Consider the following 17,151-nt stretch of genomic DNA (forward strand, 5'->3'; position numbering starts at 1 on the left):
TCGAGTACTGTGTTCAGTTTTGGGCCCCTCGCTACAAGAAGGACATCGAGGTGCTTGAGCGGGTCCAGAGAAGGGCGACGAAGCTGGTGAGGGGCCTGGAGAACAAGTCCTACGAGGAGCGGCTGAGGGAGCTGGGCTTGTTCAGCCTGGAGAAGAGGAGGCTCAGGGGCGACCTTATCGCTCTTTTTAGGTACCTCAAGGGAGGCTGTAGCGAGGTGGGGGTTGGCCTGTTCTCCCACGTGCCTGGTGACAGGACGAGGGGGAATGGGTTTAAGTTGAGCCAGGGGAGTTTTAGGCTAGATGTTAGGAAGAACTTCTTCACTGAAAGGGTTGTGAGGCACTGGAACAGGCTGCCCAGGGAAGTGGTGGAGTCACCATCCCTGGAAGTCTTCAAAAGACGTTTAGATGTAGAGCTTAGGGATATGGTTTAGTGGAGGGCTGTTAGCGTTAGGTTGAAGGTTGGACTCGATGACCTTGAGGTCTCTTCCAACCTAGAAATTCTGTGATTCTGTGATTCTGTGATTCTGTGATGGTGGCAATGGCACCTGTGACTGACTCCTCCAGACCTAGGAGGGGCTTTATACCCCATCTCTGCATTAAATCAACAGCAGAGGCTTAGATAAGTTAAATGGGGGCTGTTGCCTCTGTGAGGGGAGGCTGGTGGCTGGGGTGATCAGTAGTGGCATGCAAGATGCTGAGTGTAGGGTTCTGGCTTGGGAGAGTGAAGCTATGCTGTGGATAAGGCAGTTGTGGACAAAGGGCTAGCAGCTGAGAGATTAGGAAGGAGAAGAAGATAAGATGTGGAGATAGGGCACTGATATTAATTTGTTGTAGGAACACCTTCCTCCTCATGCTGTTTAGTGTGTTAGTAAAAATAGTTACATGAAATTAAAGAGGATCACAGAGCAGGAGACTGTGTTACCTGATACTGCTGTCTGAGCTGCTGATGGCATCCACATGAGTGGGTTTAGAAAGCCCATGTTCAGCCTGTTCTGAGACCCTTCCAGTGATGGAGGGTCCCCTCTGTCCTGGAAGTCCTCTGGTCCTTTACTAAGACCTTTTTGTTCTCTTGTCAATGCCCAGCCTGATCGTAATCAGAGGATCTCTTTGCTTGAATGTAGATAACATTATATACATTACTTGGTAGGATAAAATAGTCACAGGATTGCTTATTTGCTGAACCATAGTACATCAGTCTGAGTGAAAACAACAAGCTAAGTGAGAAAGACCCATAGGAGGCATTAAAAATAAACAAGAATAAAAGAATGGGATGAGTTAAAGTTATCCGTTACCCAGCAACAGTATCCAACAGTCATACTCACAGGGACAGGTTCTTTTGCCTGTGTTAATCTTTTTTGAGTTGATCTTTTCTGCAAAGAAGTATGTGTTCAGATATTCTCTCCCTTCTGCTCAGCCACCTCAGAAGCACCACAACAAAGACTCATTTCACCATGCCTTTATCTGAGGCTGGTTGGTGCAAAAACCCTGAGGTACATGGTATGGGGCTTTCACAGACTCACCTTTTATTTGAAAATGCAGTGAAGTTCCTCCAGAAGGTAGTCCTTAGAGTCACCTACTAGGAACTGGCAGCCTTGACCCCAGCCCCTCTTTAGTGTAATGTAGCTAAAATTAGTGTAAGTTCCTCTTCTTCATCAAGAGCTGCCACCTAACCAGAGCAGGGTGCGGGGTCTGGTTTGGATCACTATTTTGAGGTCTAGCCTGCCTAAATCCTATTTTAGTTCTGGCTCCATACATCCCATCAGCTTGCAAGAGGTGTTGGCCTGACTGCTTCAATTCTTGCCTCACATTTACCACCATCTCTAGGTTGCACCAACAGTGAAGAAGCAATACATGGGTCAAAGTCCAGCTAGGCTGCTGGAGCTGCATCACCCCTGAGCTGCCCTCCCTGGAGAGCGCAACCTGTGTCCATCCTATACTAAGTTGCTGCAAATTTGCACAAAAGTCCCTTGAGAGCTCCTTTAGTTGGTGACTCTGAATGTGTGCAACACAGATAAAACATGTTTTGGAGCAGTGATGGTGTCATAACATCCATCATACTAGTCTTATGGCCCTTTCTTTACAAGTCTTGGTTGTTCCTGGATCTCCAATGCCACCATTCCTTCTTCCAGCAATCAAGGCTGCCATCCCTATGGTGTTTCTCTGAAAATTAGGAGAGGCTATAACTGGGCATGTACTTGTCCTGCTGTACCTCCCTGAGACCAGCCCCCTTCTCTTATCTGGGTGGCAGAGAAGAGCTGGTGCATGTGTGGGGAGAGGGATGTGCCAGACCAGAGAGTCTCCTGGGACAAGCATGGATGGGGTGATTCAAACTGTTTCATATTTTTTTCCCTTGAAGTTCTTGCCAGAATTGCTGATGAGACATTTTAATTTCAACATGGTGTCATTTGCCAGCGAAGCAGCTTTCTGGTCAATCCTGCCCTAGGAGAGAGCAGTTCTGGGGGCTCTCATATATAGCTGCACTCACTTGAGCTGAGCTGCTCACATGTGACACAGGGAAAAAGTACGTGGAGCAGAGGGACCAGCTGGGTGCAGCTCTGTCCTGATGTTGTTGAGGGGAAAATGTGGGAGGGAGGTATGGGTAGGTATGCCACCATCAACAGAGCTCTGCTGTTTTTTTTTTCCTCCCTAGACAATTATACATACAGTGAATTTCTGAGTCACAGGATGCCAGCCCAGCAGATCAAATCACTTGCCCAGTGCTGGAACAAGCTAACGTGCAAGTCTGAAATGGAGAGCTGACTGTTTGCTCAGCTGACAGCAGTGCAATATTTGCTAATTCCATTACATCTTCTCAGAGCAAAAAAGGAGAAAATGTAGCAACCAGCAAGAGAAAATACAGAGACATTCTGTATGATTCTTTCCAGTAAATATGCCCAAATGCAGGCAGACAGCTTTCTCCCCTCACTTCCTCGAGTTGCAGAGTGTTTGCTCTATCCGCTGATGTAACAGATTACTAAATAATAGACAAACCTGATATGAACTCTCCTACTTATCTCTGTGCTGGTGCTTACATATGGAAGAATCTTGTTGCATTTTTCACTTGATTTTAACAGCTTTATGTCTACTAATATGCTACTGCCCTCTGCTGGAAAATCACAAGCAATTGTGCCAGGCAAGTGGAAAGGAAAACGACTGGAATTTTGAAAATGTTACAACATTGCCTAAATGTTATATTACATTGCAGCTGAAATACAGAGGACAAAAAGACACAACAAGGACAACAAGAGCCCTCTGCCCACAGTGCAGAGCATGATTCACTGCTCTGCCATTGCCCTCTTCTTCCCCTGTTTCTGTGGGCTCCTAAAAGGGAAAAGACCTGGCAGTGGAAGGAAATATCTGAACAGAGTTATCAGCACTCGCTCTTTTTCCTACACTTCACATACAGAACACAGTTGGGATTTTTCAGAACGATTTTCTGTCTAAAACTATGTTTTTTGAGAACTCTTACTAGCATAGACTGGGTGCAAAGTGCCCAGACTTATAGAGCAGCCTGAGTCCTTGGCTGGCTGCTCTGTGCTGAAGATTTGAGCTGGCATTTATTTTGTAGGGTAGGTCATCCATCTCTCCTTATGAAAACCATATCATTAAAAGTGCCATTAGGTGGTGCTGGTTATACAGCCCATATGGACAGCACCACAAAGCGAATCTCTTGATTACCAAATCTGAGATTAATGGCAGCAGTGCATTTGAGCAAGCAGATGTATCTGAGGAAGAGCTACCTTTCCAGAAAAAAGCCTCAGAGAGATTTATTTAATTATTTCTGATATGGTGCTTGAAGCTTGTCAGGATGATTTCTCATCATGGGTGGCATAAGTATCTTCCTGAACTTCAGAGATATTATTGTTGGGTCACCCTCCAAACATGGAAATACTGGAGCTGCTACCTTGAAGAACCATGATAGATCTTCAGCTTAAATCTGGGGAGTAAAAAAAATATTAGTTTTCATTGATAGGTGCACATATAGCCATTGTAGTATGTTCTGCCTACTCCAGTGGCCTGCCTCCATCACTGGTCAGGCTGCATATCCTAGAGAATGGACAAGAAATCACATGGAAAGTGTAAGAAGATGTAGAGCAGGCCTTGACAACATCTCTTCCCTTTCCCTTTCCCTTTCCCTTTCCCTTTCCCTTTCCCTTTCCCTTTCCCTTTCCCTTTCCCTTTCCCTTTCCCTTTCCCTTTCCCTTTCCCTTTCCCTTTCCCAGCACTGCAGGAAATAATTGTCCTGAGGATGGGAGTGTGAAGATGAAGCCAGGAACACTCCAAATTACATAGATCAAGTAGCCAAAGACCAACTAAAAGGAGGACAAAGGGGAAAGTTTCCTTAGCATAGCAGTATCTGTAGCACTGGGAATGAAATGGCTGTTCCACAGACTGGTTTGCCTGACCTTAACTTCTAAGCCTTTTGCCTGATTTGCTGAGCCATACTGGTTAGATATCTCTATATATACTAAACATATAAAAAATCTTTGAAACCACTCCAAGAATGACAGACTGATGCCCTGTAACTTGGTAGATATCCTTGTAGTTACATAGATGTGTCTGATTATAGATCAGCCTTTCAAAAAGAACAAAACGAAGTGGCATTTTATGTAACTCAATGGGTTACATTAGGAAGCTGTTAATGGTAGAGGATTAAAATAAAATTTTTCTTGATATTTAAAAAGTGATGAAATGAGGAGAAAAAGAAATCCACCCCCAAATGCTGCAAATCACTCCTTACAGGTTTGGCATCTGCCAAGATCCCACTTGAAAAAGCCTGGGCTCAGAGGGTCCTCCTACACTGTTCAAGGTACAAAGCCCAAGAGCAGTGTTCACCGTCCACACACACGAGAACATATTGCCCACAGGCATGACCAGCATCCTCATTGACATTATGTGTTTTGTTTTCATTGCTTTCTATAAATATTACTGCCCAATCTTCATATACTATGCATTTTCTTAGATGAGCCTTAAGAACAGGGGAGCAGATCTGACACATTTCAGCAGGTTTCCATGTTCTTCAAGGGTAAACATTCAAAAGTAGGCCATTAGTGTGTTACATTTAATGTTTATATATTGGTGTGAATATTTAATTGATTGGCTGACTACAATATTATAACAGTGATCAGTCAAAGTATGATTACAAGTTAAATCAGTTATTGATAATGAAGGACTAAATTCAGCTGGAAAGAAACATATAAATAGAAATAACTCCTGAGTTTTCAATTATTCATTTGTATTACTTCTAAAATATTAACCCAGCATATTGTCTGTTGCCTTGATTTTCCTTTCTTGCTATGACATAACTTTCACCATAAATAAATTAACTTGCATAACTTTCTGATCATTCACTGGCTCTCGCATCAATTTAATCACAAAAAGGAAAAGTATATTCTGCAAAATGAATTCCTCTGATAAAATGAAGTTAGTCTTGCACATTTATTTCCAACATTTTGGCTAGGCATGTACCTGCCTCACATACTTAATAAACAGAAGATTATTTTCCAGAATTCCACAGAGTAATTTTTGCCATTAAACACTAAAAAAGAAAAAGAAAAAACAACGATTCACTATTAAAAGACTTTAATTGTTTGGAACACTAACATCAAGAAAGTTTACTTGAAAATGTTTCTTTCCATTTTAGTCCCTCTTCAAAACAGTTACACTATATTCCACTGACTAGTATTACAAATTAAGTTGACATGTTTCCTCATACAGAACTACAGTAAATTGTTTCACAAGGTGTTTGGAAAAAGAAAAAAAAAGAATTCCCTCTTCTTTTATGATGAAACAGAAGCTTACCTTTAAAGTAACAAGAACAATCATTATAGAGCTAAATATATTTGACATATTTAACCTCATAAATAAATAAGTATATACAAGAGAGGTTACAGCATGTCAACTACAAAGTAGAAGCTTTACATGGTAGAACTGAGAGTATTCAAGAGCATTTAACTGACACAGACAGTTTAAGATTACTACATGGTAGTAAAAAAAAAAGAGAAAAATCTTAATTCAGCAACAATATAGGTAGCTGTACATTAAACTGACAGGTTACAGCTCTGCTTCAGTCAGGATACTGTGTTTTTATTTATTTACTTATTTATTTATATTTTACTAATCTATTATGTTTTATTATTCCTCATTTTTTCAGGAATGTTTGGTTTTCCTTTTCTTCACTTCTGAACACCTTAATCAGGTAGAAATCTCACAGTAAGCTGCTATGACAACACTATTATCTACAGTAGTTAAGCAAGTGGAATGATATATAAATCCAATAAATGCTTGTACATAATCTCTCCCTACATTATTTCCCTCTGTAAAGATATCAGACAACATTCATCACTATTAATAATTACATTTTAAGTGAAAAAGTTTGACTTTCATTCATACCACCATGTAAGTACTTGCAGTTAGGAGAGTGAGGTTTCATTAAGGTACATGTAAAAACAACAGTGTTTCTGGACAGAATACAGTTAGGAAATACTCCTCCTGTGAGGTGTTTGCAGCCAGGGAATATACTCCATTTGTGCGGTCACAGCATTAAATGATCTCTGCACACAAAAGTGTGTGCAAAGAGCAGAGAGAGGCACAAATCCACATCCCTAATCATTGAGCATCCACCTGCTTGGCAACTGAAAATCTCACAGCATAACTTTCTGATCACCTTCTGAATAAAGCTAATTAAATATTTGGCTAAAAGTACTTGGTAAAAAAAAAAAAAAAGAAGTATTTTTCTTTCAAAAAAAAAAAAATTCCTTTAGGAGACATTCTCCTCTGAACACATTATTTGATAACACCATTGATGTTTTGGCCCATGCTTTCATAGACATGTGTAGTAAAAGTTTTTATAAGAGCTGGCAAGGATCTTCACATACTTTTGGCAGACATGGTCACAAGCTAACATATCACAGATTTATAGAGCTTAAAACAAGTAAGCATTGTATGCTCTTGTCTGTTGTATGTACACACAGAACTCAGTGTAGGGATGCACACAGTATAGCTATGTGAAATTCCTTAATGTTGCCTGAACACTGTTTAAACTATGTGCCTCCAACAACCTCAGTCAAGTCAACCAATGGGGGGCAGAAGAAGGAAACTGATACTGATAATGTTATGTGCCCAGAAAGATGTTATTTATTTATTATTGGTAACTGTAGTTCGGGTTATGCTAACGTTGGAGGTGTCTATACATACACCATATCTGAAATACAGAAACTGATGAATGAATATGTGGGCTTACAAAATATTAATCTTGTATTTGAGTTTTAGCACCACTCATCGTTCTTAGATTGTCTGTAGTAGACAGTATTTCCTCTGTAATATTGATTGTGTGCATTATTATAAAAGTATGTGTGGAGAGAGATCTAGGTATATATCTATATATAGTTGAATGTCTTTTGTTTGTTTAGCAAAAAATAACATTAAACATGACTGCACACACTGGTGCGGACATTCTAAAACAAGTGTTGCAATGGGAGATGCCTCTTTTCATACATACTGTTCAATAAACTTTGAAACGTAACTTTGTGTAAACTTTGGATTTACCTATGTACTTGTTCTGCACCAGTGCAAATGATACCCAACACTGTATGTTTCCATACATATCAACAGGCTTAAAATTTGCAAAAGTTACTAGCAACCTGCAGGTTCTTCTAAGTCTAGGTAATAAAAATGTTTCTATGTACTTTGTTACAAAATAGCCTAAATTTACAGCACATACAGTTTTGGTAAGCAAGATTTGCACGATTAGGTCTATTCAGTCAAAAATGGTTTTAAAAAACCATTTAACACTGGTGTTAGGGCTTTATTCATTTACAAAAACAAACCACCACCACCACCAACAACAACAAAAACCAGGCAGCACTGGACAGTCAAGAAGCAAGAATCTAACAGGTATTATAGGGAAAATCCATATTCTTCAAAAGAAATAGAACACCAGTAGACTGTTTGGTAAGGCCTTGTCTGTGCTGCATGACGTTTGCTATTTTCTCCAGGAGTCAAGACTTGCTTCTGTCCAGACTATATAATTTAGAGTTATACTTGTGGCTCTTCTTCTGTCTTAAAAAAATATTTACACAGGATTACAATTAGCTGTCCAGGTATCATGTTGGCTGGCATATATTTTAAAACAGCTCTGTGTATTGGTGGAAAATTGTCTTTTTCTACAACAATAAAAAGGTAGAAAAATTGTTCCACAAATGGACGCTGTTAATGGGATAACATTATAAACTGAGAAAAAATACTAGGCAGGTCACATTGTAAAACATCCAGTATTCTCAATTCCAGACAGATTTTTGGCTTCATTTGGTTCAAAAAATTCAGAAGTCCAGCTAAAACTTTGTGCTATGACTAAATGTGTCAGACATGATGATATTTTTATAGAAGTTGTCAGAGTGAGGATTGCAGTATCCCTTGACCTTGTCGATAACTTGATGGACTGGGATGATGGATGTCTGTTCTCCATCCTCTTGGGCAAATTTTGAAGACGGTTTGTCAATAAAAATATTCTCTAGGAAGAGGAAAAAGCAACAAGATGAAGTTAGGGCTTCTTAAACAAACCCATAGTTTAAGAAGTGTGTCACTCCCACATAGGTATGCCTTCAATTGCCACTACTGCTGAATGAAATTACTGCCCTGAAAGTCAGCAAGCAACTTTTTTTGTTTTGTTTTGTTTTGTTTTGGTTTGGTTTGTTTGGCATTGCTTTGTCTAAATTCTTTTCCAATACCTGGTTTTGTGGGCAGGCCTCTCAGTTCTCTCTCAAAATTACCCCAATGTTGCTTTGCCTAAAGTGCTGCTGACTTCTGTTCTTTAATATGTTAATTTAGTATTGATGCTTTGAATCTGACAAAAAACTGTAAAGGAGGTGACCTCCATAACATCTGGTAAATAGCATCACATAATAAAGTAGTGGAAAATGACAGTGAATGGATTTAATCATTTCAGAAGTTATAAGCACAGGAATAGTCATGGAATGTAACATATGACCTGCATTTTAAATCAGATAACCAGAACCCAAGTTGGCCTAAACTTTGCACTTGCATAGCATAATTTTGTCTTTACCATAAGAGAGGAGAGTACAGACTGAACAACTCTGATTGTTGGATAAAAAGATGCAGAAAAAAAAAAAAAAAAGCATTCTTTTATAATTCATGTGCTGTATGCCAAGGCTGGATTTAAGAGAAAGGAGTAAGGCAATTCCCAGTACATCTGGAAAAGTCTGCTTCAGAGGCTAACAGAATTGCTGTTCAGAGAACAGTCAGTAGGTAGAGCTCATGTAGTGAGCAATGAGAAACAGAGAGCCTATATCTTATTTTGTCAAGAACATTGTCTTAATGAGCTTTCTTATCTCTTCCACTGTAGTGAGTACAGCTGGAGTTAACTCTTGACCCAGGCAAGGCTTGGATCATCGCAAGCTGATAGTAAGATGGAGGATCCTGTGCAGCAATGTGTCATTTTTGATGGCTGTTTACTACAGCTTAGTAAAATCACCCTCAAAAATTCCTTTGTAAAGGATTGTTTAAAAATAACATATGATTTAAAATATGATCTCATACAAAACTTGTTTCTTGTAGAAATAAATTATTAATAAATAATAATCAGAAAAGTAACCCACCCTTGCAGAAGTCATGATATAAAGCCATAAAAGAGACTTACAATAAAATGTGTTGCATGAAGGAGAAATGGATTGCAGAGAAAGAAATCAAAACATTTTCACTTGTGAAAAAAGAATCAGGCATGTTCAGGCATATCAGAATGATTTTTTCAAAGCACGCAAGAATGTCCATGAATTGCAGCAAATAAATAACTCCATGTCCCACAGCAAAATTCTGGGTTCTGTATGCCTTTCAAATGCATGTATTTACTAGCCAATAGTATTACATTTTGAAGTGTTTCTACATATTGAATATCTTATTAAAAAGATGAAAAGTTATTTCTTAGTCTTTAGGGAAAGGTTAGGGAAAATTCCTTGCAAATAAGCACTTTTTTTTTTTTTTTTTTTTTTTTTTTTCCCACAAGACATCACTACATTGTTAAGCACTTGCTACATCCTCATGAAATTTGCTTGCATGGGAATTATGTAAATACTTTGAAACCTTTTTTTTTTTTTTTTATTCTGAATGGGCTTCAAATCAAAGTACAGGGTTAAAGTCCTGTCTCACTGAAGTACACAGGAGTTGTATCACCAAATTTTGTGCAGAACTAATCAAAACTTCTAATCCATTGAAATATTATATATGGTATTTAAGTACTATCTACAACAAGTTTGCATAAGTTACACAGACAGCAGTGCAACAAGATGCTGAAGTGGTTTCTTTTGTTCACCACAAGTGTTCTAACAGGTGCTTTCCAAATTCAAATATCTGTTTGCAGCACAGCTTTCAGACACCTATAGTTTGTCATTTACATTCGTTTTGGGTGACTGGGTATGAAAAAACAATGGCTTCTAGTCATTCTAAATTCTATAATGGCCATAGACCAGAAATATTTTAGTTTATAATTCCTCCAATAGCTTGTTTAATTATTCTTTTTATTATCTTTTTTTTTTTTTTTCTAGGACTATACTATATTGTTTTTGTTTTTTAACATATGATTTACATACAATTCTTCAGTGCTTAACCACCTTTCCCTGACTACAGTACACAGGCATTAATGTTAGGACATGGTCTGTTTTCTAAAATGGCATTTTCCAAACACTTCATGCCCCATGCAGAGTGCAGACACCCAGAGTTTGAAGCACGCTTACCCTTTGATTCAGCATCAATGACGCAAGATGCAATAGTGAGAAACAAGCAGCATTTCTGATTAGCAAAGTCCTTTGTGCCAATTAGGACATCATGCAAATGGTATCCCTCCACCCTGTTTGAACCATGCATTTGACAAAAGCAATTCTCACTTTACCTGTAATGCTCCACCACTGATGAGGAAAGGGCCTTAGAAGACATTATCTAACAAACACATGAATGCCTGTGTCAATTCCAGGGAGCACATTGTAACCATATTAAAAAGAGCTGCCAAGACATGTAGCTATTATAATCTTTACCTGTAAATTAGCTAAGACATCAAACTCAGAGGTTTAGCTGTATTAAAAATGAGAACAGTGTACCTTTTTTTTTCTGTTACTGCAAAACTGTGAGAAGATATGTCAGTATTTAAAAGCCTACCTATAGTAAAAATTCTTTTGGAGTATCACAATAAAATGATTATTTTAAGAGTTCAGAGTAGAATGTAATAAAATTAAACAAATATTGAGAAAGTGAGAAAACTGGTATTCCCTTAATGTCCACTAAACGATCATATTACAAGCCATGATTACATTACCAACTATAATCCCCTTTAGGAAATAATTTTTGCATGAGATTAAGCTCACCACTTTTGAAGAAAGTAAATTAACATGTTCCTAACTGTAAGCTTCTTTTAACTTAATTCTTCTTATCTGGAACTGCTTCCTTGTTTTGCTTCAAAACTGCTTTGCAAAAACTCCAGCATGAAGTTGCTTCAGTCATCAGACTGATTAAAACATCTGAGTCCAATAAAAACATTTAAGCATATTTTTATCTTTAGCCATAATGCCAAAGGCCAGATTGACCTGCCATGAATACCAATGAGAAAGAACTCTGTTGGTAGAACTGTGAATGCTCTGCAGTGGCAAGAGCATGATGCTCACCTCCACTGTAATACCAGACAGATCTACAGGAATGGCCAAGGTAAGGAATGTGACCTGCTGCTACTAAATTAATAGTAGGGGATTCTAGAGAAAAAATGTTTTTTGCCTAACTGGAACAGGAAATGACCATCAATAAAAGTAGGAAGGTATTTCCTGGAAAGTATCCTACACAACAAGAAACAGGACTGCAACATGCAAAATGAGACTTTGGGGCCTTCCAGTAAATTCATAAAATTCATATTCCAAAGAGAGCTTCCAACAAGTATTTTAAAACAAGCAAAACCATCTCTTTGGGTTAAATATGTATATAGATTTTATTCCTGCTATAATTTAGAAGAAGATTCTGTGATAATGTTATGAGACTTTATACGATATGAAAACATGAGTTAACAAAAACTCGCTAACAAAAAAATCTGAACAATACTTCATAAGCTATTTAAGTGGCTTTCTGAAATATTAACCGATACATAAGCAAACAGTTTTGCAAAATGTTCCATCTCCTCTCTTTTCGAATTTGTTTAAACTGTTCTTAAAATAAGCACATTTTTACAGCATGAGTGGAATACTGATGATGTCTTTTATTACATACACCACTAACATCTAAATAGATACACAGTAAATGCAGAATACTATTTGTAGAAGGAAAAAAACAATACATACTCTGGGACCACAGTATCAATTTCCAAGCAATTCCTGTTTGTCTCTCTAGCCATAAATGTGTTAGAGTGAAATGGAAGCAGTTTTGCTGAGTCAATCAACTGTGAGGACTTAGATTTGGAAGACCAATTCCTATGATTCCTATTTCCAACTCTGCTGCTAGCTTGCACGTTACCTTGGGCAACAAATATCATGGCTCTGTGCTTTGGTCACTATATGTTTACAAAGGGAAAATAAAACTTGCCTTCCTTTATTTGAAAAGGTGAAAGTGCTATTGAAAAAACTTTCATCACACCTAGTTGTTTTGTATGGGAACATACCCACATCAGAACTATACATTGGATATTAGGTTAAGATTATTAAACAGTAACATGTATATTAAAAACCTTGTACCTATATTTTTTTAAAATTTTTAATTTTATTTTTTTCCCCACTTTAACCTTTGGGTAGAAGTGTATAGTGTACCTTAACACAAAAGTACATATTCACAGATGTACTGGGTTACAGTACAAGAACTCACCTGTATGGCTGCTTCGTTTGCAATAAGTGTTTGTTGTAGATTTTGATTTGGATGTTAAGTAGGTTGAATTGGAGCCAATGGAACTAGAGGATAGGGATTTCCCAAGATTATCAGAACTCTTCTTTATAATATTGGTTGCTGTCTTGCTCCAATCTAAAAAAGATTGAAAAAAAAAAATCACATTAAAAATTACTATTGGCAATTGTACTAAGGAACTAATTTATTCAGTTATGAACATTTCAAGTATCAGATGTGTTGCTTGATGCTGCTTACCACAAATGGCCTATCCTTTTTCTGTCAACCTCTTTGGTTCTTAAGAAATAAACTAAATACAACTTGATTAACTTGGCTGTTTACTCCAGTTACTATCTATGATCAGTAGTTAAAATTGGCAGCCCTGCTTTTAACACTCCAACAATAATTTGTTGGATGGCAGAACTGTAAGACTCATATTTCCAGGAAGCATAAGAGAAGTGAAGATATGTAGCACCATAAGGATGCCAAAGGTTCATCACCTGAACAAAGAAATCCAAAGGGATTTCCAATAGGAAAAGTTAGGAACAGAAGCATTTACAAAATCTGTTCATTTGAGGATTTGATCTACTGATGTAGATAACACATACAGGCAGATTTTCACTTGTTGTTTAGCATTTTGTTGCACTATTAATAACAATGAATGATAAAGGTTATTCAGTAGTTCATATTTGAATAATTTTGTCAGAATCATTAATACAATAGGCTTTTATATTGGAATAACTTCTAAAACTAAATTAAATAATTAAGACCAATAAACTTACTGAGGAAAACTGACATTGAAAATCTCATCACATGTTTACCAATACCAGTATCGTGCAGAACAAATCTATTTAACTATTGTATCATATACTTGTGGGTAGGCACAGTTAGTTTCACACAGTGGTCTTACTGCTGTTACCATTCAAATTCACTGTATTACAGTGAAAAACACAAAATGGATGAGACATCCCAACCAAAGATATGCTGCTTTAGCCTTGTCTTAAATCAAGACAAAGATTTTACCCTAAATCATTGATATAGGTTACTGTTGTTCTGATCTAGATATGACAGTGTTGCAAGGCTTTGGTTTGTTTCTTGCTTTGCTTGATCATAACATGCCCTAAAGTTCACTTCAATCAGATAAATATGCAATATTACATTTGGCTTATACTTCACTGTTCTGCCTGCAGACTGTGTCAGGTTCACAGAGTATAAAACCAGCCAGTGGTGAGTGGTTGGTTAACACTTGCTGTAATGACACCACATTATCACTGACATATTTGAATCCTTTAAGTTTTTGTTTCTATCATTCCCACAGGCTGACCAACAGCACCATAAAATATGGAAATAATTTGATTCATCTGTGTTTTCCAGTTCAGGAGTTAGAGCATGAGCCACATGGAAACTGAACATATGAAATAATTTGGATGCCCATTCAGGATGAATATGTTTTTCCTAATTTGTTTTAACTCTGAAATCATGAGTCAGATTTCCTTACTGTAAAGTGAAAGCATAAATATTTCATAGCTTACAATGAGAATAAATCTCCTAAACAAAACAGAACAAGACAAAGCAAAGTTCTTGATTGCAAAGCAGTTGCTTACAACCTTGAAGCAATCCTTGGATGCCAAGACAGAAAGCACAAAAAAGCATTTGGAGCACAGCTATAATCCAGGATAGGCTGTTTTACCTCAGTAAGCAACGAGCTTATGCCACTTTACATCATCTGTGGAGATGAACCCCAGCCATTGTGCAGGAATCATACAAACAAGAATTACATGATCCAGAACCAATATATATATAGCAAAGCACAATCAAGTTGCTTAAGCACAGGAGTCTAATGCCATCTGAGATGTCCAAAGTTAGAGGAGTTTATATACAGTGACCCACTTTGAGGTGTCCAAACCAATTGTAGAAGTACTCTACAGCCATACAGATAAAGATGAACATCACTTCTGGAACCTAATCAGGCTTCTGCTAAAGGAAGACTAAGGCAAAAGACCTCCTAATCAATCCTACATTAACCTAATAGTGAAGAATTTAGTCAACATAATTTAGTCAGCAGAAGAAAAAGCATAAGATTGGCTTTTGAATGACAGATTTTTTTTTTTTTAATTAATTACTTTATTTATTTATTTTTAAGGCTCCAAATGGCCTTCCAAAACCATGTGTGTCACCAAACCACTACAAAATTTACCAGCTGCCTTCAGGAGAAAACTGAGAGAAGATCTGAGTCTTTTTATGAAGTGATATCTGAAAATTCCCTTGGCAATTGCTATTGCTAAAGTGAAGTGATAGCCTATGATTAATCAATTTTTCCACATCTCTGGCTTATATTTTATTACATTAAAAATAGTGTAGCAGGCTGATCACCTGGACTTTCCAGCCTATTGCGGCAAATAAGGAGGGGAGCTGTGACTTGTTTTTACCTGAATTGTCTGCCAGTCGAAATCTGCCACAACAGAGATGTCTCCTCCATTGTTTCTGCACATTTTCTTTCATGGCACAATGGAATACAAATATAAATAAACCTATGACAAAAGCAAATAAAACATATATTTTAAATACAAAAGTCTAGTAACAAAAGACTATGAAGTACAAGCAACGAAAAATCATGTCTGAGTTTTCCTATTGTCATCTATCCATATGCCTCATTTAAAAGATAAGAAAATTAATTATAGTTTTCCCATCCTGTATCTGCTGTACATATGTCTGGGATATCAGAAGAGAGAGAAGAGAGCCCTTTTATTGACATTGCTGCTTCACCTCCAGCTCAGTGTGGTTATTCTACTTTTTTAGCTTAGATGGAAATCATTAAAAGGTTTTGATTTCGAACCAAATGGAAATTTTGCACCCAATAGGACATTGCAGCCAGACTGCAGGGTAAGCACAGACAATATTTTGTTAGCCGGAAGATATTTTATCTCCTGTCCTATACCCACAGATTTATAGGCTGTGTTCTTTCAAAACCTGAAGATTTTAAATTGACACTAAAGGGTGCCAAACAAACAAACAAACAAAAAACACTTGGATTTATGATCATCACATGCACGAACTTGAAATGATTATGGTATACTTGAAAATGGTAAAAATATGCCCATAAGTACTAATTAGGTGTCCAAATACTTCTTTTCTTCAAAGAAAATTGCCTGGTTTGTGCATGTAATTACAATAAAGCATTTAAGAATGTTTTTGTAGATTTCACTTTCTTTATGCAATTGTATAATCTCTATTTTCAGTACAGAAGATGGGCATCTAATATCTGATAACAAAGGCTTTGGTGGGGTGTACGGTACAATTTCATCATCCTACAGAGATACTTTGGAGCTAAATATAGCAGTTGGACATTTCATGTTTTCTTGGCACTTCCCAGGCAGGCACCAGCTGTGGAATCTTCCATCCTTCCCGGGCCTGGCCTATTCTTGTTCTACTCTTATTCCCTGGGAGACAGCCAACCCAGGGCTGAACACCTGATGGCAAATGTTACCACCAAATCCCTCATGATTATATCTTAAATGTGAATAAATATTACATAATGTGGGCAAATGTGGTTAAGTGACGTCCTCTAAGACTGTACAAGATGATCATGAATAGCTCCATACGCCAATGCCTACTGTGTTTCAACTGGTAGAATGCAATGGCAGGGTATAGCTTGGAAAAATTGATTTAGAGCATAAAATTATCCTCTCTTCTCCAAAGCACTGAGGTACAATTTTACATTATGCAAGTCAAGTCCCATGAATGGGACTTGTATTTGCTTATGGCCCTCAATCCAGGCTGAGACTACTGAGGTCAGAGAAACAAAACAGTTAACTTCATTAACTTTAGAAGGTTGTGTAAAGGTTATGTAATGAAACACTTTTTTTTTTTCTTTTTTTTTTTTTTTTTCCCAACAGCTGATGGGAACAAAAAAAGAGAAAGAGAAGCACTATTTAAGGAAGGCAAACATACCTTAATGCATACCATATGCAAGCTCTGTTCAATCCTGGTTACTGTGTTTGCACTTAGTAAAATAGTTCAGTTTGTGCTTCACTTTTAACACAGAGTAATTCCAGTGCAATCACTAGTGGCTTTTACTTACTGAGAGGTATGCAATTGTTTGTGCTCTAAGTACCTCCTAGGACTTCTGTGCTTCTACAAACTTACTAAATTGATACTTAATTAAATTGAGGTGAATGTTTGGAACATTTTGAATGGTTAAAAAAGAAAATGTCTATGTCTAATGTATTACAAAATGAATGCATAGCGTTAAATACTTTGTCTTTGCCCTGTTTGGGCTTGGTTTCTGTG

The 17,151-nt window shown here is 37.4% G+C and overlaps 1 protein-coding gene across 7 annotated transcripts in view; it reads right to left on the bottom strand.

Annotated features, from left to right (window-relative positions):
- Positions 1-5,073: 5,073 nt before the first annotated feature.
- Positions 5,074-17,151, bottom strand: part of ADGRG6 (adhesion G protein-coupled receptor G6) — a 110,768-nt gene continuing 98,690 nt past the window's right edge. For 6 of the 7 annotated variants that reach the window (XM_082756938.1, XM_082756933.1, XM_082756937.1 and 3 more), the window contains 3 exons: positions 15,291-15,392; positions 12,847-12,999; positions 5,074-8,512 (listed from right to left, as the gene is read on the bottom strand). In XM_082756938.1, the coding sequence (XP_082613064.1) occupies positions 8,334-8,512; positions 12,847-12,999; positions 15,291-15,392 (434 nt within the window). In that variant the 3' untranslated portion in view covers positions 5,074-8,333. Of the gene's footprint in view, positions 8,513-10,903; positions 10,951-12,846; positions 13,000-15,290; positions 15,393-17,151 lie in introns of all 7 variants that reach the window. The other variant, XM_082756939.1, reaches the window with a different exon arrangement.

The sequence above is a fragment of the Aythya marila genome (assembly GCF_965140915.1).
Source record: "Aythya marila genome assembly, chromosome: 3".
NCBI lineage: Eukaryota > Metazoa > Chordata > Aves > Anseriformes > Anatidae > Aythya > Aythya marila.